Source organism: Saccopteryx bilineata, chromosome 3, assembly GCF_036850765.1.
Source record: "Saccopteryx bilineata isolate mSacBil1 chromosome 3, mSacBil1_pri_phased_curated, whole genome shotgun sequence".
Classification (NCBI taxonomy): domain Eukaryota; kingdom Metazoa; phylum Chordata; class Mammalia; order Chiroptera; family Emballonuridae; genus Saccopteryx; species Saccopteryx bilineata.
Genome location: NC_089492.1, coordinates 79,315,092 through 79,340,077, shown reverse-complemented (window position 1 = coordinate 79,340,077; position 24,986 = coordinate 79,315,092). Strand labels below are relative to the sequence as shown.

The 24,986-nt window shown below is 40.6% G+C and overlaps 1 protein-coding gene across 7 annotated transcripts in view; it reads right to left on the bottom strand.

Moving 5' to 3' along the window:
- Positions 1 to 24,986, bottom strand: part of RALYL (RALY RNA binding protein like) — a 632,627-nt gene that overhangs the window by 100,971 nt on the left and 506,670 nt on the right. For all 7 annotated transcript variants that reach the window (XM_066266414.1, XM_066266415.1, XM_066266409.1 and 4 more), the window contains one exon: positions 330 to 377. In XM_066266414.1, coding sequence (XP_066122511.1) covers positions 330 to 377 — 48 coding nt within the window. The remainder of the gene's footprint in view (positions 1 to 329; positions 378 to 24,986) is intronic.

Genomic DNA, 24,986 nt, shown 5'->3' with positions numbered 1-24,986 from the left:
AACTGGGTCTTGAGAAATTCTAAGTCAACAACAGACCTGGAAAATAAAATTGGTTAATTAAATCTCTGAAATATTACCCAAATATCAGACACAGAATCTTAGGCTGAAGCACTTCTAAAGTCCTCAAAGTCCAAGCTGTTCTTCATATACCTCAGTAAGTGCAACGAAAACAGGAAACTATCTAAAATGTATTTTGGGGTGCTCAGTATTTTCTTTTATTTTTATGATAAAATACTATTGTAAATGTATCAGTCAAGAATGTCTGAATACAATGTACAAAATACTTAAAAGATAAATTAAAGGGAAGCAAAGATGAAACATTTACATACCGATTGTAGAAATCATCTCTGTAGTAGTCATAGTCTAAGACGTAACCACTAAGGGGAAAACAGAAAATTAGTTGACATTTGTTTCAAGCACACTGATTTTGGTACTAATTTATGATGCTCTAGAAAGCAACTTAGGTCATTTTTTAAGATACTTAATTTTCAACGTAATTATGTGTCTGAAGAGTTTTTCAAGGTAATGTGTCATTGGCTATCACGCCATGTCAACGTACTGTCACGTGTCTGACAATGTAGAGACTGATGATGGTTGAAACAGAGAAGAAGAGCAGGCAGCAAAATAAATCTTCAAAATACTTGCAATTAAATATAACTGTAGTCCGTTTTTTTCCTTTCTCGCCAATTGTGTAGGCGAGACACAATTGAGTTGTCCCTTCTTCCTAAAGTATGTACAGCAAAGCTAAACAATGAACAAAAGGTATAGAACTAGCTTAAAAAAATGAGAAGGGTTGGTGACCCATTCCCTCAGAGCATGGCAAATAGAAATGTGGTTTCCTCAGAAGTTCAGGTATATTTTTAATTCTAAAAACTATGATTTGATGCTTTACATAGAAGAAAAAAATATTTTAAAGCCACTTTGGCTACATCTTATCAGCAATAACAATATTATAGAGTATTTAAATAGGAATTACTAAATGCATTTTAGAGATGAGATTGGTATGACTAAGCACCTTAAAAGAATATATGATACAAATTGCACCCACACACTCATATAGTCATGGGAGTTTGCGAAACACTTTTTTTTTTTTATTTAGAAGATTAAATTTAATAGGGTGACATTGATCAATGAGGGTACATAGGTTTCAGGTAAACATCTCTATAGCATTTGAACTGTTGATTATGTTGTAATGAGATACTTTTTACGCATTATTTCCTTTTAATTTTGTCCTCAAAACAACTGCAACTGGAAGAAACTAAAACACAAAGGACCTCACTGACTTGTTCAAATTTCTGTCACTAGGAAATGACAGAGCTGAGACTAGAGGAAAACTCTTTAGAGTCCAAGTCTGGGGCTTTCTCACAACACTGTGCGACCCTCCCCAAGCCGGAAGGAATTTAATTGCATTGAGAATGGAGGATCTGTGCTACAAGGAAGTGATTATTTCTTTAATGTTCAGTCATTTATTTTAATTGCCCTAGAATTTACCATTTTAAGCTTTTTTTAAGTATACAGTTTAGTGCTATTAAGTACATTCACCATGTTGTGCAAGCATCACCACTACTCATATCCAGAACTTTTCATCATCCCAGACAGAAATTCTGTATTCCTTCCTCATAGCCTGTGGTAACCTCCACTCTACTTTTCGTCATGTGAGTTTCTCTATTCTAGGCTCCTCGTTTAAGTGGAATCATTTTGTCTTTTTAGTCTGGTTTACTTCAGTTATCATAATGTTTTCTTTTATTTTTAGCAAGAGAGACAGAGACAGAGAGAGGTACAGATAGGGACAGAGAGGAAGGGAGAGAGATAAGAAGCATCAATTCATAGTTGTGGCATATTAGTTGTTCACTGACTGTTTTCTCATATATGCCTTGACCCAAGGGTTCCAGCTGAGCCAGTGACTCCTGGCTCAAGCCAGTGACCTTGGGCTTCAAGTCAGTGACCATGGGGCCATTTATATGATCCCACTTTTAAGCCAGTGACCCACACTGAAGTCGGATGAACCTGTGCTCAAACTGGCAACCTTAGGGTTTCAAACCTGGGTCCTTTGCATCCTAGGCCGATGCTTTATCCACTGTGTTGCTGCCTTGTCTGGCCAGTTATCATAATGTTTTTAAGGTGTATACATGTTGTAGCACATCACGGAATTTCATTCCTTTTTATGACTGAATAAACTAACACAGTGTATCAATATATGTATATAGATATACACTCCATTTTCTTTAAAGTTATGCTACTTTTACTCAGTGATCATAAGTAATCATCATTTTATCTCATGTTTGATTATTTCAAGAATATGTTCATCTTATAATTGGAAGTGTGTCCCCTTTGAATAACATCTTTCCATCTCCCCTAGGTCTGCTGGCACCATTTGTCTGTTCCTGAGATTTGTTTTTCCAATTCCACGTGTAAGTGAGACTAAGCACTTGTCTCCCTCTGTCTGATTTATTTCACTTAGCATCATGTCCTTAAGATCCAGCCATGCTATTACTGATGGCAGAATGTTCTTTTTCATGGCTGTATAATATTCCATTGTGTAGGTATCACATCTTCTATACCCATTCCTCTGTTGACATACACTTGAGATATGGTAATTGTTTTATAATCTTTTTTTTTCCTGAGACTCTTTTTTTTTAATATTATAACCTCAAACAGCAGAGCTTAATAGCAAGAAGAAACTATGACACATGAACCAATTAATAAACATTCCTAAGGCGGATGATGGTGATAATCCAGTTAGGTATCTTTGACCTTCAGTAATTGAACAGCCTTCTGGAAATTTAAAAATGCATGAAAAATAAAACTCCCATTTTTATTTTTCTCAGTGACTGCTTAAATGATCTTGTCCAACCTGCTTCCGTGTGCCCCACCCTGACTGCTAAAGCATATTTACAAGAACAGGTGAGAGCTGAGCATCCAGAATTATTCAACCTCCAAGCTCCACCATCTGCCATCACAAACTCAATTTTACCTGTCAAGTTAATAATGACATGAAAGGCACAAACAGCCTTTGTCTTGGTAATCATGACAAGCCTGCTTTTGCCTTAATGGCTTGGGTTTTTAGCAGACGTGCTAAGGCTGTTGCTGGCTTGGGTCATAAGCTGTAACATCCAACAGGGTTTCCCAGGAAGGGAAAGGGATCCATGCAGACAAAGAGAGAACACCCCAGGGCAAGTCCGATGCATGTACATCATGTTTTCTTGGCGTTCCTGCCACCCAATTTAATTTCTTTCTTTTTTTGTCTTCTTTTTTCCCCTCTCGCAGTTTGCATTTCTCTCTCTTGTTTTTAAAATATTTTATTTATTCATTTCAGCAAGAGGAGAGAGAGAGAGAGAGAGAGAGAGAGAAAGGGAGAGAGAGAGAGAGAGAGAAGGGGGGAGCAGGAAACATCAGCTTGTACTTGCTTTCTGTATGTGCCTCGACAAGGCAAACCCAGGGTTTCAAACCAGGAACCTCAGTGCTCTAGGTCAGCAATTTATCCACTGCACCACCACTGATCAGGCTGTATCTCTTCTACAAAAATCCTCTTTTTTCTTTCTTTGTAAAACTCTACTGGACATTAGCTATCAAAGAATAGCATTTCTAGGAGTTGTATTTTAGTTTCTGAGGTATTTTATGTATCCTAGAATTTTACTGACAGAAAAAAACCAGACTGTATTTCACATTAGAAAAGATCCCCTTTCCCCCTCATGAACCAAGAATGCTGTTGTCATGCTTGGGGCTAATCTCTTTCAGCTTTTAAGGGGGGGACTTTTGCAAAGTTCATTGCAGTACTTTTGCATGACAGTCCGGTCCTTAGGCCACTAGAAACAAAATGATACAAAGTTAGACTGTTTGGGCATCATCCAGGAAGAAACTAAGTCTGGTAAACATCAATGTTTTTGTTGTCTGGGGGCAAGGTCAGTGGCAAGGGGCAGGGACTAGACTTTCCAGAAGAGCTTTGAATACTTAGCACAAAAAATACTTTGTATTTTCTTTTTTAAATCTGGTACACGTTTATGACTTCTATTCTACTATTCAATGTGCCTTTATTCTATTTGCTCAGATTCCTTCAAAATTTAATGAGAAATCAGAATTGGTAAAGCAACTGCGGACACACACACACACACACACACACTCTTTTTTTACTGAAGATTAAATGAGACCTAGTAGTGTTCCTGGAATTTCATTTAAACTCTTTCATTTCTAGAAGAAAAAAATCACAACTCATTGGGTTTTGCAATATGAGACCAATTTTCTCTAATTCCTGTGAATTCATAAAACCCCCTTCGTAGGAGCAGACAAATACACCAAAGTATTTCTTGTTCTTTTCCATCATTAAACTTCATTAAAGTATAATCTGAAGAATGTTAATAAACTCCTTAGCACAGGGAGGGAGCATTTTAATGGCTTCTTAACAGACATCCTGCCAATAATGACTATTGCTGGAGCCTTCTCAATGACTGCATCTGGCTCTCTAAAGTAAATTGAATAATCAATTGTTGAGTACTTATTACAAGCACAATACCGGGAGTTGTCGATAATAGCAGAACATGGCTTCTAACTTCAAGGAAAGTCATTCTAAGTGTAAGGGATCAGACAATCACACATCTGGCCATAATTCAAAGCAGAATCTCACAAGGGCCAAAATAAAAATAAGAATGACTAGGAGAGTTTATAGGATGTGGTTGGTGGGAAACAGAGATTCAAGGCGTCCTGAAAGAGATGGCACTTGAAATGGTCCTTCTGAACCTTAAACAGGTCGTCCTCCCAGCTAGGCAAGAATTAGCACTAGGAGAATGCAGAGTGAGTATGGAGAACGTGCTTTTAGGAAGTTTCTTCTCTCTTAGTCCAGCTGTTCTTCAGTACACTGTGGGAGTCATGAATGCAGAAGCCAGGACACGGGCTACCTGGACGATGGCCAGAGCCTACTTTATGGATCAGGAAGTGTCCTTAGAGGCACCTACAGATCCTGCTTCTAACTTGTCACAAAACTTGGTATAGGCTTCCAACTTCCCATATTTACCCATGTATAATACGCACCCTTTTTCGAAAAATTTGGGGTCTAAAAACTGGGTGTGTCTTATACAGTTGTAGATTATTTTACTTGCATTTCCCGCTTTTTTGCACTTATTGTCTTTGTGTTCTTTGGTTTGCACTTGTTACTGGTATTATATATTATGGTAGGTTACATTTTGCCACGGTCTACCCAGTAATGGCTCAGAAAAGATTTTCATATAGTGCCAAATTCAAGTTAAAAGTGATCCAGTTTGCAAAAGTGATTGGAAATTGTGCTGCTGAATGTAAGTTTGGTCCTCTTCCAGCTGAGAAATCAATCTGAGACTGGCTATGGGAAGAAGAAACCCTACTGAAAATGCCACAGCAGAAGAAGGCTATGTGACGCAAGTCAGCAAAATGGCCTGATTGAGAGAGAGAATTGAAGATATGGATTGAAGAGCAAAGGGCAATTGGAATTCCTGTGTCCACAAAGATGGTTCAGCATGAGGCAAGAAGAATTGCTGATGAAAAAGAAGTTACTGATTTCACAGGAGGACACCACTGGTGCTTCAGGTTCATGAAACAGAATGGACTAAGGATGCGTACATGCATCAGACTTGCCCAAAAGATGCCTGAAAGCTATGAGCAAAAAGGCCCTTGAATTTCATCATTGCTGTCATTCAATGTCGGAAGACACATCAGTTTGAGTTGGGACAGATTGCAAATATGAACAAAGTTCCCCTTCAATTTGATGTCCCAAGTACAGTGGTACCTTGAGATACAAATTTAATTCGTTCTGTAACTGAGCTCATAAATCAGTCAACTTGTATATCAAACTGCCGATACTGGACCCGTGTGCAAACGCACCAACTAGTGGCAGCTTCCTGAATCACGATTCATATCTTGGAATTTCGCTCGGATCTCAAACAAAAATATGGACCGAGTCGCAGCTCGTATCTTTAAAAAATTCGTATGTTGGTCTGTTCATATCTCAAGGTACCACTGTAACAGAACTGTTGATAAGAAAGGGGTGAAAACTGTAACAGTGAAGACAAGTGGACATGAAAAGAGTCATTCTACAGTTGTTCTACCTTGTTGTGCTGATGGAATTAAGCTGTTTTCTATGCTGATTTTCAAATGCAAAACAATGCCAAAAGAAGACATTCCTCAAGGAGTGATTGTCCATGTTCATGACAAGGGTGGGATGGATCAGGATGGGGTGAAGATCTGGTTTGAGAAAGTTTGGAGAAGGAGACCAGGTGGACTCTTACGCAAATCTGCCCTATTGGTGCTTGATCATTTCAAGGCACACATAACAAACAAAACAAAACAAAACAAAAAAAAGCCACAAAGGAGATGGCTACAGAGCAAAAAACAAAACTTGCTCTCATACCTGGAGGCTTGACACCTCAGTTCCAACCACTTGATGTCAGCATTAACAAACCTTTCAAAGCTGCCATGAGAGAAATGGGACCAATGGATGAAGTCTTCTGGGGACAATTTGACACCAGCAGGAAGAATGAAGAAACCAACTATAGGAGAAGTTTGTACCTGGGTGAAAAGATCCTGGGATAATATTGAGATCACTGTCAAGTCATTTAAGAAGTGTGGCATTTCAAATGCCATAGATGGAACTTGGGATGAGGCAATATATGAAGACAGTGATTCATCATCAGAGACAGATGAGGACAAGCTAATAAATGGAAGTTTTGACAGTGATGAGGAGTTGTATGAATTTTGTTATGAATAAAATTTGAGTTTAATAACTATGTAATACATATTTTTTTTCAAATTTTGGGCCTCAAAATTAAGGTGCATCTTATGCATGAAAACATCTTATATGTGGGGAAATATGGTATATACATACACTTGAACAAATTTAAAAACTCTGCCAAGATAATATGTGGGGAAAAAATCTGTCCATTTTCATATGTATAAATCTCTAAATTTATTTCATTTTTATCTTTTTTTATTCAGTGAGAGGAGTGGAGGCAGAGACAGACTCCTGCATGTGCCCCGACCAGGATCCACCTGGCAAGCCCACTAGGGGGAAATGCTTTACCCACCCACCTGGGGACCTTGCTCGGTTGCAACCAGAGCCATTTTTTAGCACCTAAGGTGGAGACCAAGGAGCCATCTTCAGCACCCAGAGCCAACTTACTCTAATAGAGCCATGGCTGCAGGAGGGGAGGAGAAGAGAGAGAGAGAGAGAGAGAGAGAGAAAGAAAGAGAGAGAGAGATGTGAGAGGGGGAGGGGTGGAGAAGCAGATGGGTGCTTTTCCTGTGTGCCCTGATTGGGAATCAAACCTGGAATATCTACACCAGTGGTTCTCAACCTTTCTAATGCCGTGACCCCGCAATACAGTTCCTCATGTTGCAGTGACCCCAAACCAAAAAATAATCTTGGTGGCTACTTCATAACTGTAATTTTGCTACAGTTATGATTCAGAATATAAATACCTGATATGCATTATGTATTTTCCGATGGCTTTAGGTGACCCCGCCGGGGTTGCGACCCACAGGTTGAGAACCGCTGATCTACACATTGGGCTGACCCTCTATCACTGAGTCAACTGGCTAGGGCCTCTAAATTTACTTCTGAGTGTGTGTGTGTATGTGTGTGCTATAGATATGCATATACACATAAATTCAAAAATAGTGAATTAAGTTATTTATTCTAAACATAAATGATAAAATACTTGACGTACTACCAAGGATTTCTTGGATTGGGGGAGGAGGCTAGCAAGAACCTAAAGGATTTATAGAAGTCCAGGCTTACTGTGGACCAGGACCTGGCAGCTGAAGAAGATAAAGTGACTAAGAAGTTCAAAAGATTAAAACAACTCACATAGCCCATGTAAGTGTTCTGGTCTCCTACTTGCTAAGAGTCAAGATTACCATTCCCCCCCCCCCATTTAAAGGATGATTACTTTAATTGAAAAATTTGTGAATTCTGGGATCAAGTGAGAAAGAGAAGAAAAAAAGAGAATTATTTTTCTCTCTCTGGCTGAGTTAACAGAGGGATTCTTAGTTTGGAAGCATCACCCTGGATGGGGTGCTGTTTACTCTTCTCTATGCTAAATTCTCTTAGAATGAATATTTACACATGCAATCCCAAAATTGGGTTTAGTTTTCACTTCTGACTTCTGGTCTAGAATAAATGAAAAAAATATTCATATATATGATCCTCTTCAATTCATGACTACTTTATAAAGCTACCATGAGAATGAAACTTTTTTTTTTTTATAAACACTTGGTACATTTGATGTGAGAGCTATAACTAGGAAAGCAGGTGACCCAAACATCCCAGCTACTGTGATGGCTGGGAAAGTGAGCTAGTAGTCTTGCCTGGACCAGTAAATGGGCTCCCAACTGGTATTCCTGGTCCCTAGTATGTCCTCTTCTCATACCCATCATCTACGTTGCTAACAACCTAAAAGCACTCTTTTTACGAAGTGTCAAAATAAGGAACAGCAACAACTCTCCAACTTCACACTTCATTCCTCTCCAAAAATGCAGCTGCTCCTTCCAATATTCTTCAACAATTTCTTAGCTTACTCTTCAGTCATTCAGCACCTCCTGTTTGGGTGCTCCAGAGATGCCTCTTCCTCTCAGAGAGAAAGATCTCATCTTGCTACACACTGTTTGCATTAGTTGGCCTAGCTGCTCAACAGACTTCCCTGTTAGGGTCTTTGCTCAAGGTGTCCATCTGTCAACGTGATGTATCTTCCTTGTGCTAAACATGCATCCATCCTTAAAAATCTAACTATTCTTCCTCAGTCAAAAAGTATGTTGAGTTAGACTAAATTCTACCTACTGTGCTGCTACTTGCTTTGTTATTTTGTCCTGACTGTATTATTGTTCAATGATTGTCTTTTTGTATCTGTACTGCACTCATGCTTACCAGCTCTCTGCTGTTCCTGTCACATAGCTAATCTATACAGATTTATTTCTGTTAGCCTTTCCCTTCACAAACCCATTCCATTAATCATTTCTGCCTCCCGTCTTTGAACATCATCTAATTTGTCTGAATTTCTTGACACCAAAGTTTGTGCAGTAAAATATTCCAGGAGGACTCATTGAAATATAGGAAAGAAAGGCTCTTAGCATAAAAATTTTTTGGCACAACTTACTGTCTCTAAAACAAAGAGACTTTTAGAAGAACTTACTTTTTTCTAAAAAGACTGCCTATTCCTGGCCTTGGGCTGGTATCCAGACTGTGGCCTTGGGCTAGCTTTGCAAGGTTGCAGGTGTTCTCCGAATGTTTCTCCCTGAATTAACCCTATAGATAAACATTGTAAGAAAGCTTGTTTCACTGCTTTGTTTTACTGCTATGCTTTCTCTCCTCCCCATTCCTCAGTCAGTATGTAATTTTGCCTTTAAAAGCTAGTCCCAGACTGTACTTGGGGCCACATTGATTTGAAAGGCTTCAATCTCTATGCAGTTGTGCAGATGGCTAATAAAGACTCCCTAATTTCTTTTCTTTTCTTTTTTTCTTTTTTTTTTTTTTGCATTTTTCTGAAGCTGGAAACGGGGAGGCAGTCAGACAGACTCCCGCATGCGCCCAACCGGGATCCACCCGGCATCCCCACCAGGGGGCAATGCTCTGCCCTTCTGGGGCATTGCTCTGTTGCATCCAGAGCCATTCTAGCACCTGAGGCAGAGGCCACAGAGCCATCCTCAGTACCCAGGCCATTTTTGCTCCAATGGAGCCTTGGCTGTGGGAGGGGAAGAGAGAGACAGAGAGGAAGGAGAGGAGGAGGGGTGGAGAAACAGATGGGTGCTTCTCCTGTGTGCCCTTGCCAGGAATCGAACCTGGGACTCCTGCACGCCAGGCTAACGCTCTACAACTGAGCCAACCGGCCAGGGCAACTCCCTAATTTCTTAATTTGGCTTCTTGATTGTGTGGCAGGATGTCTGTTTCTTGCTGTTCCAATACAACATCATGTCAAATCCTGCCACACATGATCTATCTTCTGTTTTAACTGAGTTTAGTTATAAATGCACAGGCTCATTCTTATCACTTCTCTTCTTAACATAAGACAGGTACTTGCCTGTGTGCACCTCTACCTCACTCAGTGGGGAGCCCTGAAAAGGTAGAGTGTGTGTTGTAACCCAGGGGATATTTTTTGAATTGAATGTTACATGTTTGTGGAACTATCTGCTATAACATTTATTATTATTACTTTTTGTAGAAAACAAAATCCTAAACACCTGAACATTGATATTAGAATTTTAGACCATTACAGTGGCCATTTTGGGTTAGACTTTTCTGCCAATAAATATCAATTTATTGTCTATCTGCTCTCAATCTTTCCTTTTTTTCTTTTGCTTTGTGATATTGGGGCTGGATCTTATAAACCCAGTTGGCTCTGTTTAGAGTCTGTCAGTAGGGGGCGCTCTGGAGGAAACTGAGAGGTTAAGAAAAAGAAGGCCTTCTTTTTCCAGGTTCCATGTGCTTTTCTTCTTGCTCCCCCAGCATGGGAGTCAGCAACATATGGGGGACCCATTGATGCTCACAGGCACCCAGGCAGGAGGGTGCCTACTCATTACCCCCCAGCCCATCAACACCCTAACAAACATCCTGCTTCAGTGGGTTACAGTCACACCTTCTGCAATGGACTGTGACTCTCAGCCAGGAGCAGAGGTGGGCACTCCTGGTCATGCCTTCCTTGTTCTTCCCCTCAGCCACTGGGACAGTACTGGTTCCTACATTTTCAATTCTGATTGTCTTCTGCTGTCTCTTCTACTCTTTGGAAGTAGCTAACTGTATGTTGCTAGTTAAGAATTCCTCATATTAAATTGTCCTACTAAAACGACTAGTGTGGGGTCTATCGCCAGACTCCTGACTGGACCTTGACCGATATAACCCAGTGTAGGCATTCCTGTGGTCTACGTATTTGAGAATGATCATAGGTGACATAGAACCAAAGGGTATGAGTGGTTTTTATTATTTAACTTATTGGATTGTAATAATTTTTCTTCAAGGGAAAGTCTATCACCTGACCATGTTCCTCATGGTGGAGACCAGATTATACATATATGAGAGTGATGTCAAAGGCATAATAATGATAACAACAGCAATGATAATAATGTTAACAGTGAACTTACTGAATGCTTTGCATCTATGCATCTATCACTCACTGTTCTAGGTGCTTTATATACATCAAATTATTTAACTGTCTCAAAAATCCCAAGTTTGCATTAATATTATTCTTTTCTAAATAAGAGAACCAAGGCATCAACAGGACCTATTCAGTTTCAGAGCACAACTTATATTGTCTGTATCTCACCAAACATTGGTGTAAGGAATATTTAGGGATTTTTGTCAATGTTCACTGTTAAGATTTTACCACCAAATGGCTGATGAAATCTTAGTAGGCCTTCAATTAATGGCAGCGTTTTTTTTTTTTGTTTTTTTTTTGTGACTGAGACAGAGAGGCAGAGAGAGGGACAGATAGAGTCAGACAGGAAGGGAAAGAGATGAGAAACATCAATTATTCGTTGTGGCTCCTTAGTCTCCTTTGTTGTTCATTGATTGCTCTATCATATGTGCCCTGACCAGGGGGCTACAGCAGAGTGAGTGACCCCCTGCTCAAGTCAGCCACCTTTGGGCTCAAACCAGTGACCATGGGGTCATATCTATGATCTCACACTCAAGCCAGCAACCCCATGCTCAAGCTGGTAAGCCTGCGCCTAAACTGGCGACCTCTGGGTTTTGAACCTGAGTCCTCTACGTGCCAATCTGATGCTCTATCCACTGTGCCACTGCCTGGTCAGGCTAGACGGCAGCATCTTTAAAAAATAAGATTAATAATTCCACTGGGCTTCCACTTTTGAGACACCCTTGGAAATATTTAGTTTAGCGCATTTCAGAGAGGTTTTAGAAGTGTTTTTAGCAACTGGGATGAATACAGATAAAGGAGTTTAGGATGGCAAGAAGTCTCAAAGCAATGACGCTAGTATACAGATGGTTGGATAATAAGGATGCTTGGTCTGGAGAAGAAAGGCTTCAGGAAGAAAGGCAGCCAATCATATAGGTATTTGAGAGGTTGTCTAGTGGAAAAGCCACTGAATTTGTTTGCTATGGCCCCAGAAGCAGAATGAGTATTAAAGAGCAGTAATGACAAGGATCTAAACATCACCAAGGCATATAAGAATGCTCTCCAAATACCTTGAGTTGCTCACAGTCTGGGAAGAAGACTAGAATCATTAGAGGGAAATACCAGCACAAAATCTTGTGTGATATAGGACAACCCTGGTGACAGGCATGCATGCCCCAACTCAAGCCTGCAAGCCATCTGTTAGGGATATTGTAGAGAAGGGAATTAATGCATTATGTAGTTCTGTGACATCTACCAAGTTGAAATTTCATGATCTTATAAAGATCAACTTCCAATGTCCACATGGACCATGGTGCTCCTCACATGTGGGGAGGGGGTGTCTGAATCTGGCTCTCTTTGTTCCGGGCACCAGTACCAGACTCTATGGCACCATTCAGATGGATGGAGGATTAAAGAAGTGGAATGGGACTTTTGCGTTATCTAGGAAGAAAGAACACTTTTTCCAAAACCAAAGAGAAACAGTGAGAACCTGACTCAGAAAAATTTATAGCTTTACAAGCTTTCCTTGTTAAAGAGAAAAGATGAAAAGGAAAGGAACTCAGTCGTAATCTCATCAGAAAAAAGAGCAACATCATAAGTCAGTATCAGCTAGAGAGAGGAAATTAATGTTGGGTTGAAGTCTGGAAATCTGTAAACATAATCTGGCATGAAAAGAAAGGAGAAAAAGTATGATTTTCATCAGTAGATGCTAAAGAGACACTTGATAAAATTTGAGGCATTCCTTATAATACATTCTAAGTAAAGAAAACTAAATAAAATACATATGGCCCACAAAATAGAAAAAACTTATTATCTTAACATAAAACAGTTAAATCATTCAAATAAAATAGGATGATAGCTTTTCTCACCACCGTTTTTCAAAAATATATTGATGGTTTTAGCAAATCTTTATATACTGTGTTTTTCATTGTACACGTGCCCTTGGTTCTTAAAAATTATTATTAAATTATTATTTGATGATTACGATTTTCTAAAGTTGAGAATTTTGATGTTACCCTGATTTGGAGACTTTGTATGTGGCTTTTATTTCTCTGTTTGAAGGTTTAAATTCTTCTCTACACTGAAAACTCCCATCTTTCAGTTAGGACATTTTCTTGCATTACTTATTTGATAATGTCCTCTGTTTTCTCTTTGTGAAACAACTATTTCTAGATATGGACCTTCTGGACTAAGCCTCTAATTGTTTTAAAAATCTTCTTTTTACTACTTTCCATGTCTTTTGACTTTTTGATCTTTTAAATTCCTGTTCTAAACTTTTTAATTTTTCATGTCTGTTATAATTTCAATTCATACAAATTTTTTTCTTATTCTCCATATCTTTCTTTTTAATAATATATTTTTCATAGAAAATTTTTTCTATCTTGAGGGATATAAATGATAGGTTTTTAGGTTCTTTAGGTTCAATTTTATATTCCCTATATTTTATCTATTTCTGTGGAATTCTGATTTTCTATGTTTTATTTTCTTTCATAGTAGAGTATTTTCTCAACTATCTATTGATCTTTTCCTGGTTGGTCATATTTCTGAGCAAGGCACCAAACACCTGACTGGGAGCTGTGTGTGTGTGTGTGTGTGTGTGTGTGTATGTGTGTATCTGTGTATGTGTGTGTGTGTATCCGTGTGCAGGGTTTGGTGACTGTTGGGTCTCATTGGAGTGTGATGAATCAGAGTTCTAGGGGGTTACTGGAATCTCCAGGTGGTGTGAGATGCTCAGTTCCTCACAGAGGGTAAACTTAAGGAAAAGTCTCCTTCTGGTTTAACATGGAAAAGTAATAGTATTTTGAGTTATCCTAATTTTTCTATCATCCATTAAGATGGTGACAGATTTTTTTTTCTTAAGTGTGAAACTAGGGGACAGATTGGAATGTATGTGACTGCTGGTATCCAGCGAACATGTCGCATACATTACCATTCTTCCTAATGGTGAAATCTATTGTAAAACAAAGGGAAGGCTAAGGACCAGTCCAAAGGGCATAAACTCCTTTGTGAAGGCATGCATTTTATGAAATGAAGAAAATAGAAGAAGGGAAAGGAGAATGGGTGGAGAGGGAAGGAAGAACAAAAGGAGGAAGTAGAAGAATTGAAGGAGAGACAGAAGGAAATGGGGAGAGAAGACGGGGAGAGGGCAGGTGAAGAAAAGGTGAAATGTAGTCAGGACTGTCCAGTGTCCCTTGATGTGGTCATTTTTAAATTTTTCAGCCATGTCATCTGGTACCTGGAACTTCTAGCTATCTCCAGAACAGAAACCAAACCTGCCTGACCATGTCCCATCATGCATTAATAGTCCTACAACTTTTTGTTTATAACTTGTCTTCTAAGAGTTATCAAGTAATGCCTTATATGACATACAGTAGCCTTTAAAATTTTTTCTTTAACACCATATGTAGAATTACCAAGCTATGTCTTATTTAATAGATGCCAGCTTCTTTCGTTTCTATCCTCTTCATTAGATGATAACATCCTTGAGGACAATGACTTGGTCATGTCCAGGTCTTCTCAGTTTATTGTGATGAAGGACCTGGTTTTTATTTTGAAAATGTTCCACGCATCTCAGAGTGATGATTTCATAAAATACAAAATGGCACATGTAGGTACCACAGCAGTACTACTGTGCTATAAAGTTTCTCCCTTCTGAAGTTACTAGTCACAAATGCTAAAATCCCACACATGGATTGGCACTGCGGTACAGGACCTGGGAGCAGCCCTGGCCCGGTCCACCTTTGTGCCTTGCCTTGCCTTTGAAATACAACTTGAACAGAATTCTGTACTGAATAAATCTCAAGCATGTACAATTGATAATTTGACATAAAGACAAAGACCCTGGAAACAAAGTCTTGATTAGAAAGAAATAGCACTGTAGCGTCCGCTTCCTGTTTTCAACCCCTGATTTATTTTTGAAAGTTTAAACATGAAGCAATTAACAGTGTTCTCAGAAATAACATGAATTGCAGATTTTTTTTTTCTCAGCAGAGTCGATTTTAAGTCTAAATACTCTGGCTCCACTCTTTATCTGTATTTATCAAAAATCAATGTCTATACCCTTTTTCCAACTCTCCAGCAAGGACCGTTGCTGTTGTGATGTCTGTAATGGGGAAGGGGCTCGCCATTCAACTGCAGTAATGGAACCATTCTTGCCTCGGACGCTGGCTTACAACAGCCACGGTCCTTGTCCTCACAACATGTTTGTGTACAACCTCATGGTGTCCTTCAAATGAAAAACTGATACACTTCATGAAACTGGACAAATAACAGCAATGCTCTCACACTTTTTCTCGAGAGCTTCAAACCAAGTCCAGGAGACTGAAGGAAGTTGGGAATGAATGCTTCGATTCATGGGACATTCCCCTGATCTGGGACTTGGTGGTCTTACACAGAATTTGAAGTCCTTAGCCTGCCACGGGCCTACTGACATGAAAGTGGACAAAAGCCCAGGATTAAGGGCTGCATTCTTAAAGTAACTTCCCTAGGGAGCCTCATTTTGTAAAAGGCATTTAAGATTTTTCCTCTCCAATCGGTCTATAAGACACCTTTATTGGATTATTGCCGGCATGCCATGATAATTTAGTTGATATCTGGGAGACATATCTCCTCGTGTTTCATCTTTTATTTGTTTCTCACTGTGGGGCTTCCTACCATTGAGTTCAGCCTGTCATGCCATCTTGAAGTTGAATGGGGCCTGCAGGATCTAATGGTGAGTTCTGAATGTGACCCAGTAAAAATTTTACCAAAGAAAACAATAGGGTTTCTAAAAACATGAAACATTCCAGGGTTGATTAAAAAAACAACTCAATAATCTCAATATTTATCGCAGCTGGTATGCCAAAATATCACTGCTGAAATACTATTTATCCACCCCACCCCCCAATAAGCCCTTGAAGTGGAAGCAATGCCTGGGTTTTGCTAATATTTGGCAGCTAGTGGTCATACTGTGCTAACTGATTTGTTCTGCAGAGTTAACTGGCAAATCTTTTGAATCAGGAAGTATTCTGTACTTTGAAAATGTTACTAAGAGTGTGGAAATGGTCACATTTTAAGATTAATGAAATAAAAAAATGAGTCATTCTTGGCCAGATGAACAGAATTTAATTTGGAAGCGAGGCCTTACAACTTTTGCCAGCCCTTTCATATGCAAACTGGAGTCACAATGCCTCTAAAAGCAACAAATAAATTTTTATGTATACTATTATTTTTTCTGAATAATTAAAGCTATTATTTAAGTGTCCATGATGACTGAAATAAATATGAAACTCTAAGGAGAGGATAAAGCAGAAGAAAGATGATGTCTGGGGTGTGGGACAGCGACTCGGCACACGGGTCCTGAGGCCGTCCCTCCACCTCTCTCCCCAGAGACACAATCGCCGCTCTCTCCTCAGTGGCTCTGGTTTTCTCTGCCCTCCCTCCATGGGAGCCATGTACTGAGCATGGAAGGGCCACATTTGGGAAGGAGCCTGGGTCTCTGAGTCACCCCGTCTAGGAACACTTGGGTTTGAACGGGAAGATGCTGGCTCCACACAATAGCTATGAACTTGTAAGACCTGCCAGTTGTGATTGGTTTCTCCTGAGTTCCAACAATTGACTCCAGGTCGCTTTGTCCATTCAGGGAAACTTTCTGGTCTTCTGTTTCTGCCCACACACTGACCAGACATGGCGACAAGAGGAGGGAGTCATGGAGAAGGGACCTCTGTAGATAGGCTCAGCCTCCTCCGTAGCAAAAGGAACCTTGAAATCAGGAGAGTGAGCCCCACCCAGGGGCAAGGGCCTCACTACTCTGCTCCAACATGCTCACGTGCAGAGAAGGGGATTGGCATGGCCACTTTGACCCTCTAGTTTGCTGTATGGTCTCATGACAGCTCCAGGCTGCAGTCTTCCCTGCCCCCTGCCCAAAGGTGCTGCACAGGTGATACCATTTCCTATGTGTGCCAGGAGCAGAATAGTTGGAGAACTCTGTTTTCTAGGCCTGGCTGGCTTCTTGCTCCTCCAGCTCTAATGATGGTTTGTCCTGGTTGCCTGGCACTGGTCTGTGTGTGAAACAGAACACTGTAGGGTTCCATGGGGTCAGTTATGGCCCAAATGACAGTGGCCATCAGAGACAGAGCTGTGTGGCCCCATGGAACCAGGGAGGCCTTGCTGCCCGCCACCGAGTGTCTTCCCCGCTGGAGAAAGGACAGGATGGTGAGCACCCTGGACCTTCATTCCAGGGACTGATGACTGCTCCCCTTCAACAAGGGGCACGGCCACTTGCAGAGACATCTGAATCCCACCAATTCTAAGTGAACGATGCAAAACACGTCTTAAAAATGGCTGAGAAAAATGTTCAGCACCGTCAGAAAACATCACGGATGGTCTGAATGAAATATTCACCTCCAGTGAGTCTAGGACTGCTGTCCCAGAACGTGAGGGTTGGAAGGAGGAGGCAGGTGCTCAGGGGCTGGAGCCCCCAACCTACGATGCTACAGGAACTGGACAGGGAACAGAGATACTTAAATTCCCTGGTTGAAACCGTGCTGGAGGCCGTCCAGGTGTTCCAGCTCCGGACAGACGGTCTCGTGGAGGCTGGCACCTTGAAAACACAGGGAAAGCGACATGTGGAAAGTGGACATCTTCGGTCTCCCTGACAATCGGAAGTGTCTAGTTTGGAAGTGTATGAAAAAGAAAAATAATTATGCAGGAAACTGAGAGAAGAAAATGAATGAGGTGCTGACGGGACAGAGAGACCATCTCCAATCCAACAGCGCATCCTTGCAGCGTGAAAGTCAGCAGCTCAGCAGGGGAGGCTCAGACGCCCTGGCTGCCACTTCAGATGCTGCTGGAATAGCATCCTGAGCACGTGAAGCAGCCTCTGAGAAAAGCAGTCCGGGAGCAAAGGTACTGCTGGAAAATGGAAAAGAGAAATCACCAGTTGTATGGTGATGTGAGCTATACTCATCAGAAGTACAGCCTGTTCTGGAAGATGCTGGAAGATATGGAAAAGGAACTGAAGAGAGCAGTCTTCTCCTCTCACAGTGAGATTCTCCTTTACAAGAAAAAAGCTCAAGAAAGTAGGGATGGCAACTCTGTTGGCCGACAGATGGCGTGGTGAGCTGAGATGGGGAAGTGGCCACATCGGACAGACACTGGCCAACATCAATTCAAGTCTAACCAAGCCTTTCCCAAGTGGACATTTTGCTCTTGATGTTTCTGTGGAGACCACATTGGTCCAGATGTGCCAGGGGATCCCCTTAGTCACTGGGTCCCTCAGGAAGGAGGAAGGTCATGCCAGGAGAGGTCAAGGATCGAGGGTCCCAAGCAGGTTTAATTCAGCTTTCAGAGCCACTGTGCCTGAACACCCATCACCATGACAAGACACATGCCTATTCTTTTCTCTGTAAAAGTAATTTTGATTTTTTTCCTTCCTAATCTAACTGCAGTTATTTAATTGATGCTAGAATGGTTCATATTTAAGTTGAACAGGATTATAATGCTTAGGCAGTAGTTTTTCAAATACGGATTTGTTTAATATAATTCTTAGATTGCATTATTTTCATGTCACTGGACCGTCTGAAATTAAATAGTATAAGTATCATATATTGATTTCAATAAAAGGTCTATTTCTACCAAAACCATCACTTAAGTTCAACATGCATAGGGACTTTAAACAATAAAGATAAATTTCTATAGGCTAAAATTCATGTGGCTAATTTACAGTTGTGTAGTTGTGTGATATGAAGTGATCATAAATCCCCCACAGTTTCAAAAGGAGTTCTCATAAGACTTGCTTTTTTTTTTTTTTGTAAGACAGAGAGAGGGACAGACAGACAGACAGGAAGAGAGAGAGATGAGAAACATCTCTCTTATAGTTGCGGCACCTTAGTTGTTATTGATTGATTTTTGATATGTACCTTGACCAGGGAGCTCTAGCCAAGCCAGTGACCTCTTGCTCAAGTCAGTGACCTTGGGCTCAAACCAGCAACCCTTGGGCTTCAAGCCAGTGGCCTTTGGGCTCAAGCCAATGACCACAGGGTCATGTCCATGGTCCTATGCTCAAGCCAGTGACCCCAAGCTCAAGCCAGTAACCTTGGTGTTTCGAACCTGGGTCCTCAGTGTCCCAGGCTGACACTCTATCGACTGTGCCACCACCAGATCAGGCTAGACTTGCCTTTTTAAAACAATTAAGGGGTGAGGATTGCTACAGCTAAGAGTTTGAAGGGTGTTGTTAAGTTATTTAGCCAATATTGCTTAAGTTATCATTTAAACACCATTTTATCTCAAATGCTTGGGGAGCCTATATGACGTTAGATCTGTTATTGGGTTGAATGGATTTAATGACTAAATAGCGTTTTTTTTCGCTCTCTTCCTCTCTCTCTCTCTCTCTCTCTCTATATATATATATATATCAAATGATAAATTGCTTTTTAAATATTTTAAGTTTTGATGATCACAGATGTGATCCACATTTTGAAGGGAGGCTGCCTATGATATGTAATGATACCAATACTCCTAGTAAAACTGCTATGGGTTGTGACATGTGGCTTAATGTGACACTCTTTTCACGAATGAATGAGATAGCAAGGGAAGTGTTGGGAACACTCTTTCCATACCTCATCCGTTACAAAGCTTCACACCACTGCTTTCTTTATAAGTAGAATTTAAATAAATTCACAGGGGGATCCCATGTATTCCCCCCCCACCACGCCCCCTGAGTAACACTCTTCCTGCCTGCTGCAATCAGCAAATACTTCCCTCTCCCCAAGAAGAACATTACACAGGAGAAATAAAAGTTGTTTCAGCCACAATCAGCCCTGCTGCTTCCCAGGACAAGTTTAAATCGGAAGGACCGAGAAAGGCTGTGTGTGATGACTCTACTGTATTTTATTACTGAGGAGCCGTGAATTCTTGCTTTTGAGAGATGGACATGTCCCTGGAACTCGCACGCTCAGGATGCCGCTACTGAAATGTACATGTACATGATCGATTACCCAATTTATTGGCGAGTATGCCGTCGAGTGCCGTTTAAATGATCTTGACAGATACAGGAGAGTACCAGCGACAGGTGCAGCAATAAACACCCAGTTGAAACTTTCTCGGGTTTGCACAGCGTTTGGCTGAGTGGCAGGTTGATAAATTAAAATGACAATTGTAGCTGGAGAAGCTGCCTGCAAGGCCTTGGAAAAATAACCCAAGCACAGTTGCTAAAGGAATCATTAATTCTGCGGTGGCACTGTCTGAGTCGAAAAAATAAGAAAATGGATTTTTAGAAGGGGTAAATTGGCTTTATCCCCTTATCCCTCTTTCCCTGGGGACTCAAAGGAAATTGAAACCACACCATCAAAAGATAGGCATTCAATTGGCCACTGAGGACTCCAGGGTGTGAGATGGGTGTTTAAAACTTAGGGTAGTTTTTTGTTACCCTTCCTTTTTTCTTTCTTTCTTTTCCTTCCTTCCTTCCTTCCTTCCTTCCTTCCTTCCTTCCTTCCTTCCTTCCTTCCTTCCTTCCTTCCTTCCTTCCTTCCTTCCTCCCTCCCTCCCTCCCTCCCTCCCTCCCTCCCTCCCTTCCCTCCCTTCCCTCCCTTCTCTTCCTTCCTTCCTTCCTTCCTTCCTTCCTTCCTTCCTTCCTTCCTTCCTTCCTTCCTTCCTTCCTTCCTTGTATAGTTTTGACACTACACCTGGATTTTAGCACATCCCACAGTTACCATGATCCCACAAAGTTCAGCTGAGAAACCTTTGGGACATCACCTCATCCATCACTCACTGATTCTGATGTTCTTAAAGAAAATGATATTTTCATCAAGCATTTTCTTTCTGTTTTTTGTTTGTTTTTTTTACCAATCTTATTATTTTTTTGACAAATGAAAGTTAAATATATGTAAGCTATACAATGTGATGTTTCCCTATACAAATATACTGTGAAGTAATTTCCAACAATTAAGCTAAAAAACCTATGCATCACCTCACATTGTTCCTCTTTAGGGGTGAGAACATTTCAGACCTACTTGTTTGAGAAGCATATTTCAAGAGTGCAGTGCGGTGCATTGCTGTGTTTGCGACAGTCCCTAGGCTGCACCTTAGCTCCCGGAACTCATTCACCCAGAGCCACTGAAGCTCTGTCTCCCAACCCCCCACATCCCTGGCATCCACTGTTCCACTTCCTGGTTCTGACCTCAGCTAGTTTTGCTTCCACGTACGAGTGAGATCGTGCACTCTTTGCCTGTCTGTGTCTGGTGTCTGACCTATTTCATGCACTGTAATGTCCTCTGGGCTCAGCCATGTCAGCACAATGGCAGAACTGCCTTCTATTTAAGGGCTAAATAATATTCCATTGCATATACACAGAGTCTAGACCCTCTTGTTTGGACTGAGTAGAACAGGTCTCGGGGGTCAGGGATCAGGGCATGGCTGGGCCAGGATAAACCCACGAAGCTGGTGCCTAAACACAGATCAATATCATAATCAGCATTTGTATCCTGAATATGTTTTTGAATGCCTCTCAGCCAAGCTTTTAAAAAAGAATATATTCTGAGCTATAGCAACATAATTTTTAAATTAGTCTGAGTTACTTAGATTATTCTAACAGAGTGAAAAACTCTGAGAAAGGATTTTACCCATGCAGTAAGCAATTACCCTCATAATAAATAAAACCACACATGCAAAAACTCATCAACTGAAAAACGGTGCGAATCAAAGTTCTAGTTCCAAATCACGACTAATCCTTAGGCAGAGTCTTCTTATAAGAAGGTCAACTTCACACTGAGGAGGTAAGAAGAAACCATTCACATGGAAGTTTCCATTTAGTGCCTTGCGTGTCTGCTCAAGCTGCTCAGTGTCTGCGAGGCGTTGACCTTTACCTGTCCCGGAAGAGGGGTCATGTACTGTCTCACTGTGTCCTTTTGCACTGTGACTCTCCAACGTCACACGAACAGGAACCTCTTTCTCCCCTCCTCTGTGTGGTCCATCACAAAGCTGTGGCAAGCGTTTTCAAGGCAACACTGGCTTTAAACCAGGATTTAGATCTTGGAATCAGAACGGTCACTCGGTTCTTGTTCCCTTTCCTAAATGCAGACGTGAGGCCTGTTTTCTTCCAGCTTAATTCCAACATCAGAATCTATCTGATGCCACATGAAAGAAGCATTGGCCGGAAAACTTCTTATAGTTACTTTACAAGGTAATGTTTTGGAGGATGAGAGGAGTATCAACCAGTGGGCCAGTCGATCTCTGCGCTGTTAATGAAGGCCGCTCAACTGGTCTCTCTTATTGTTAGGCAAGCAAGACGGGAAAAAGTTTTAATTTTTAAACCTTTGACTAAATGTATATTATTTATGTGAAGTATTTTATATTATATATTTATAATAAATTATATACGTAGTACGTATTACCTATAAATAATACATTTATATGAAATATACTTGAAATATAAAATAGAAAACATTGCTATTAATATTTAATAAAATTACTTATTACTTAAATTACATTATTTAATAATTTAACACTTACAATTCAGTGCGAGCGCCACCATAGGCCTGGGGGGGACATTAGAATGAGGTTTACGCTCCCGAGCATAGGCGGTGTGCTCCCTGCGCCCCACGCAAACTCCACAGCACACCTTCCGGTCTCTGTACTTGTTCTGGTCTCCTGTGTCCGAACTCCAAGACGGGTCTAGGTCAGTGTGTCTGCCTCTACCATGTGGGAGGTTAGGGTTCAAGGGTTTTCTGAAGTGATCCCAGAGACCACAAACGTCTGTGAGAACTACCTGTGACGCCTCGAAGAGGAGGGCGTGGAGGATGCTGGCGCGTTGTAGACAGTAGGCTTCAGGCCTGGCTGGTACCGAAACTGTTAGATAAGCCATGGAAAACACTGCATGTGTACTGACCCACCCAGGGAGATAGAACCCAACTGTAGGGTGAGCCTCAGGCCTCGTGCTGCGAAAAAGTTTATTTTTTACTTTTCTTAATGACATTATTTTATTAATCACTGACTTTGCACCGGAAAGATCTTACAGCAATGTAGAGTTGAAGGTCCGAGATCTGAGACGTCCTTCCACAATTCCCTGAACTTTTCCATAAGCAAAGATTTTCTTGTGTTTTAACTGTCTTTGACAAATTTCTCCCTTGGTACATTCAGATTGGGTTTATTGTGGTGACATTTAAAAATGTTATTTCATAATTCCTGTAGAACATTTGTTCAAGGAGAAATCTTCCTCCCTTATTGACATCAAGAAGAGAGGCACATCAACATTTATTGATATTTCTTTTCCTTTAAAGAGTTTTAAGAGACATGGACAAGACTGTGGTGGTTACCAAGGGTGGGGGGGGGAGGGAGGACATGGGAGGGAGGGAGGGAGAGAGTTAGGGGGAGGGGGAGGGGCACAGAGAACTAGATAGAGGGTGACAGAGGACAATCTGACTTTGGGCGAGGGGTTTGCAACATAATTTGATGACAAAATAACCTAGACATGTTTTCTTTGAATATATGTACCCTGATTTATTAATGTCATCCCATTACCATTAATAAAAATTTATTAAAAAAAAAGAGTTTAAATGCCAATTAATAGTGTTTATTCATTGAGATGTGAAACAGAATATCTGTGCTCATCTTGGTTGATAGCTCATTCCATTCACAATTAATTTTTTTCTCTGCTTTATAAAAACAACTTTTGGTTTCTACATGTAATTCAATGCATGACCTGCCAAAGTCGAGTTTTATTCTCTGACTGACTGTTTAGAACATAACCCATGAATATATCTCTAGAACCTTAATAATAGCTAACATTCATGAGTAATTCCTATGAGCCAAAAACAGTGCTAAATGCTTGATCTAAATGTTCTTATTTAATCTCTATTTCACAAATAAAGACCAGAAGCTGGGAGTTTAAGTAACTGCCTAAATAGTGCAGCTAGTGTGTCGGGGCAGAGCCGGTGAGGGTGAAAGCAATTTCTAAAAATACATATTAACATGTTTTTAAGACACTGGTAGGAAATGGACTGAAGTATGCAATGTTTATTATATTAATGAATAACCAAGTTATTCATTAATATAATTTTTTCTTCAACATAGAATTAAAACGAAGGTATGTGAGGTGTGCAGAGTCCTAGAGAAAATCCAAGTTATATATTCATATGTCCACTGATATCATAAACCACATACCACACATTTGTTCTCTTTGGCAAGTGACTGAAATAAAAGGCACAACTTTAAAAAATGTTTCCTGCAGTAGATTCCCTAATAACTGGTAGGCTCATATGTGTCCTTGATCGTTCACGTTACCCAGCCCTCTCACTGAACAGGGTTGGAAGAGAGATTCATATGTACTTTTGGATGAATTTATTTACAATCATTTTCATGGAGGGGAATGGAGAAATTTCACTGTGATATCAAGTGTCCAGGCAGCAGAACCACTTGGGTATATGTTTCATCCCACTTTTAAGGCCTACCTAAGTCCTACTTCAGCCATACCTAAGTCCAAACTAGTCATGCCTAAGTCCTACTTACACCCTACCTAAGTCCTACCTAATTCCCAGTGTCATCCTCCATGTCAGTTTTCCTATTTTGAGTATTTGCTGAGTTATATAAAACAGTCTTCTTTGGCAACTTCTTTTACTGAATTCTGAACTCCTGGTATTATGTTTAAAACAAAGATTACTAGAGGCATGCAATAAAAAATGACTTCTATCTCAGAGAAGTCAGAGGACAGGAAATGTTGCCGAGAAACCATGACAAGTGAGGCGTGAAGAGAAGCCATTTCAGCCCCCTTGCCTTGAGGGCAGGTCACATATGTATTCCAAACAAAATACTTCTTCAGGCTTAAAGAGTGTCAACAAGAGCAACGGAGGGCCAATGAAGGAAAGAGGCATGCTCTAGTGATTTATTTGGACTGGATCAATGCAACTTTTCATTTTTCACGAAGCCCTC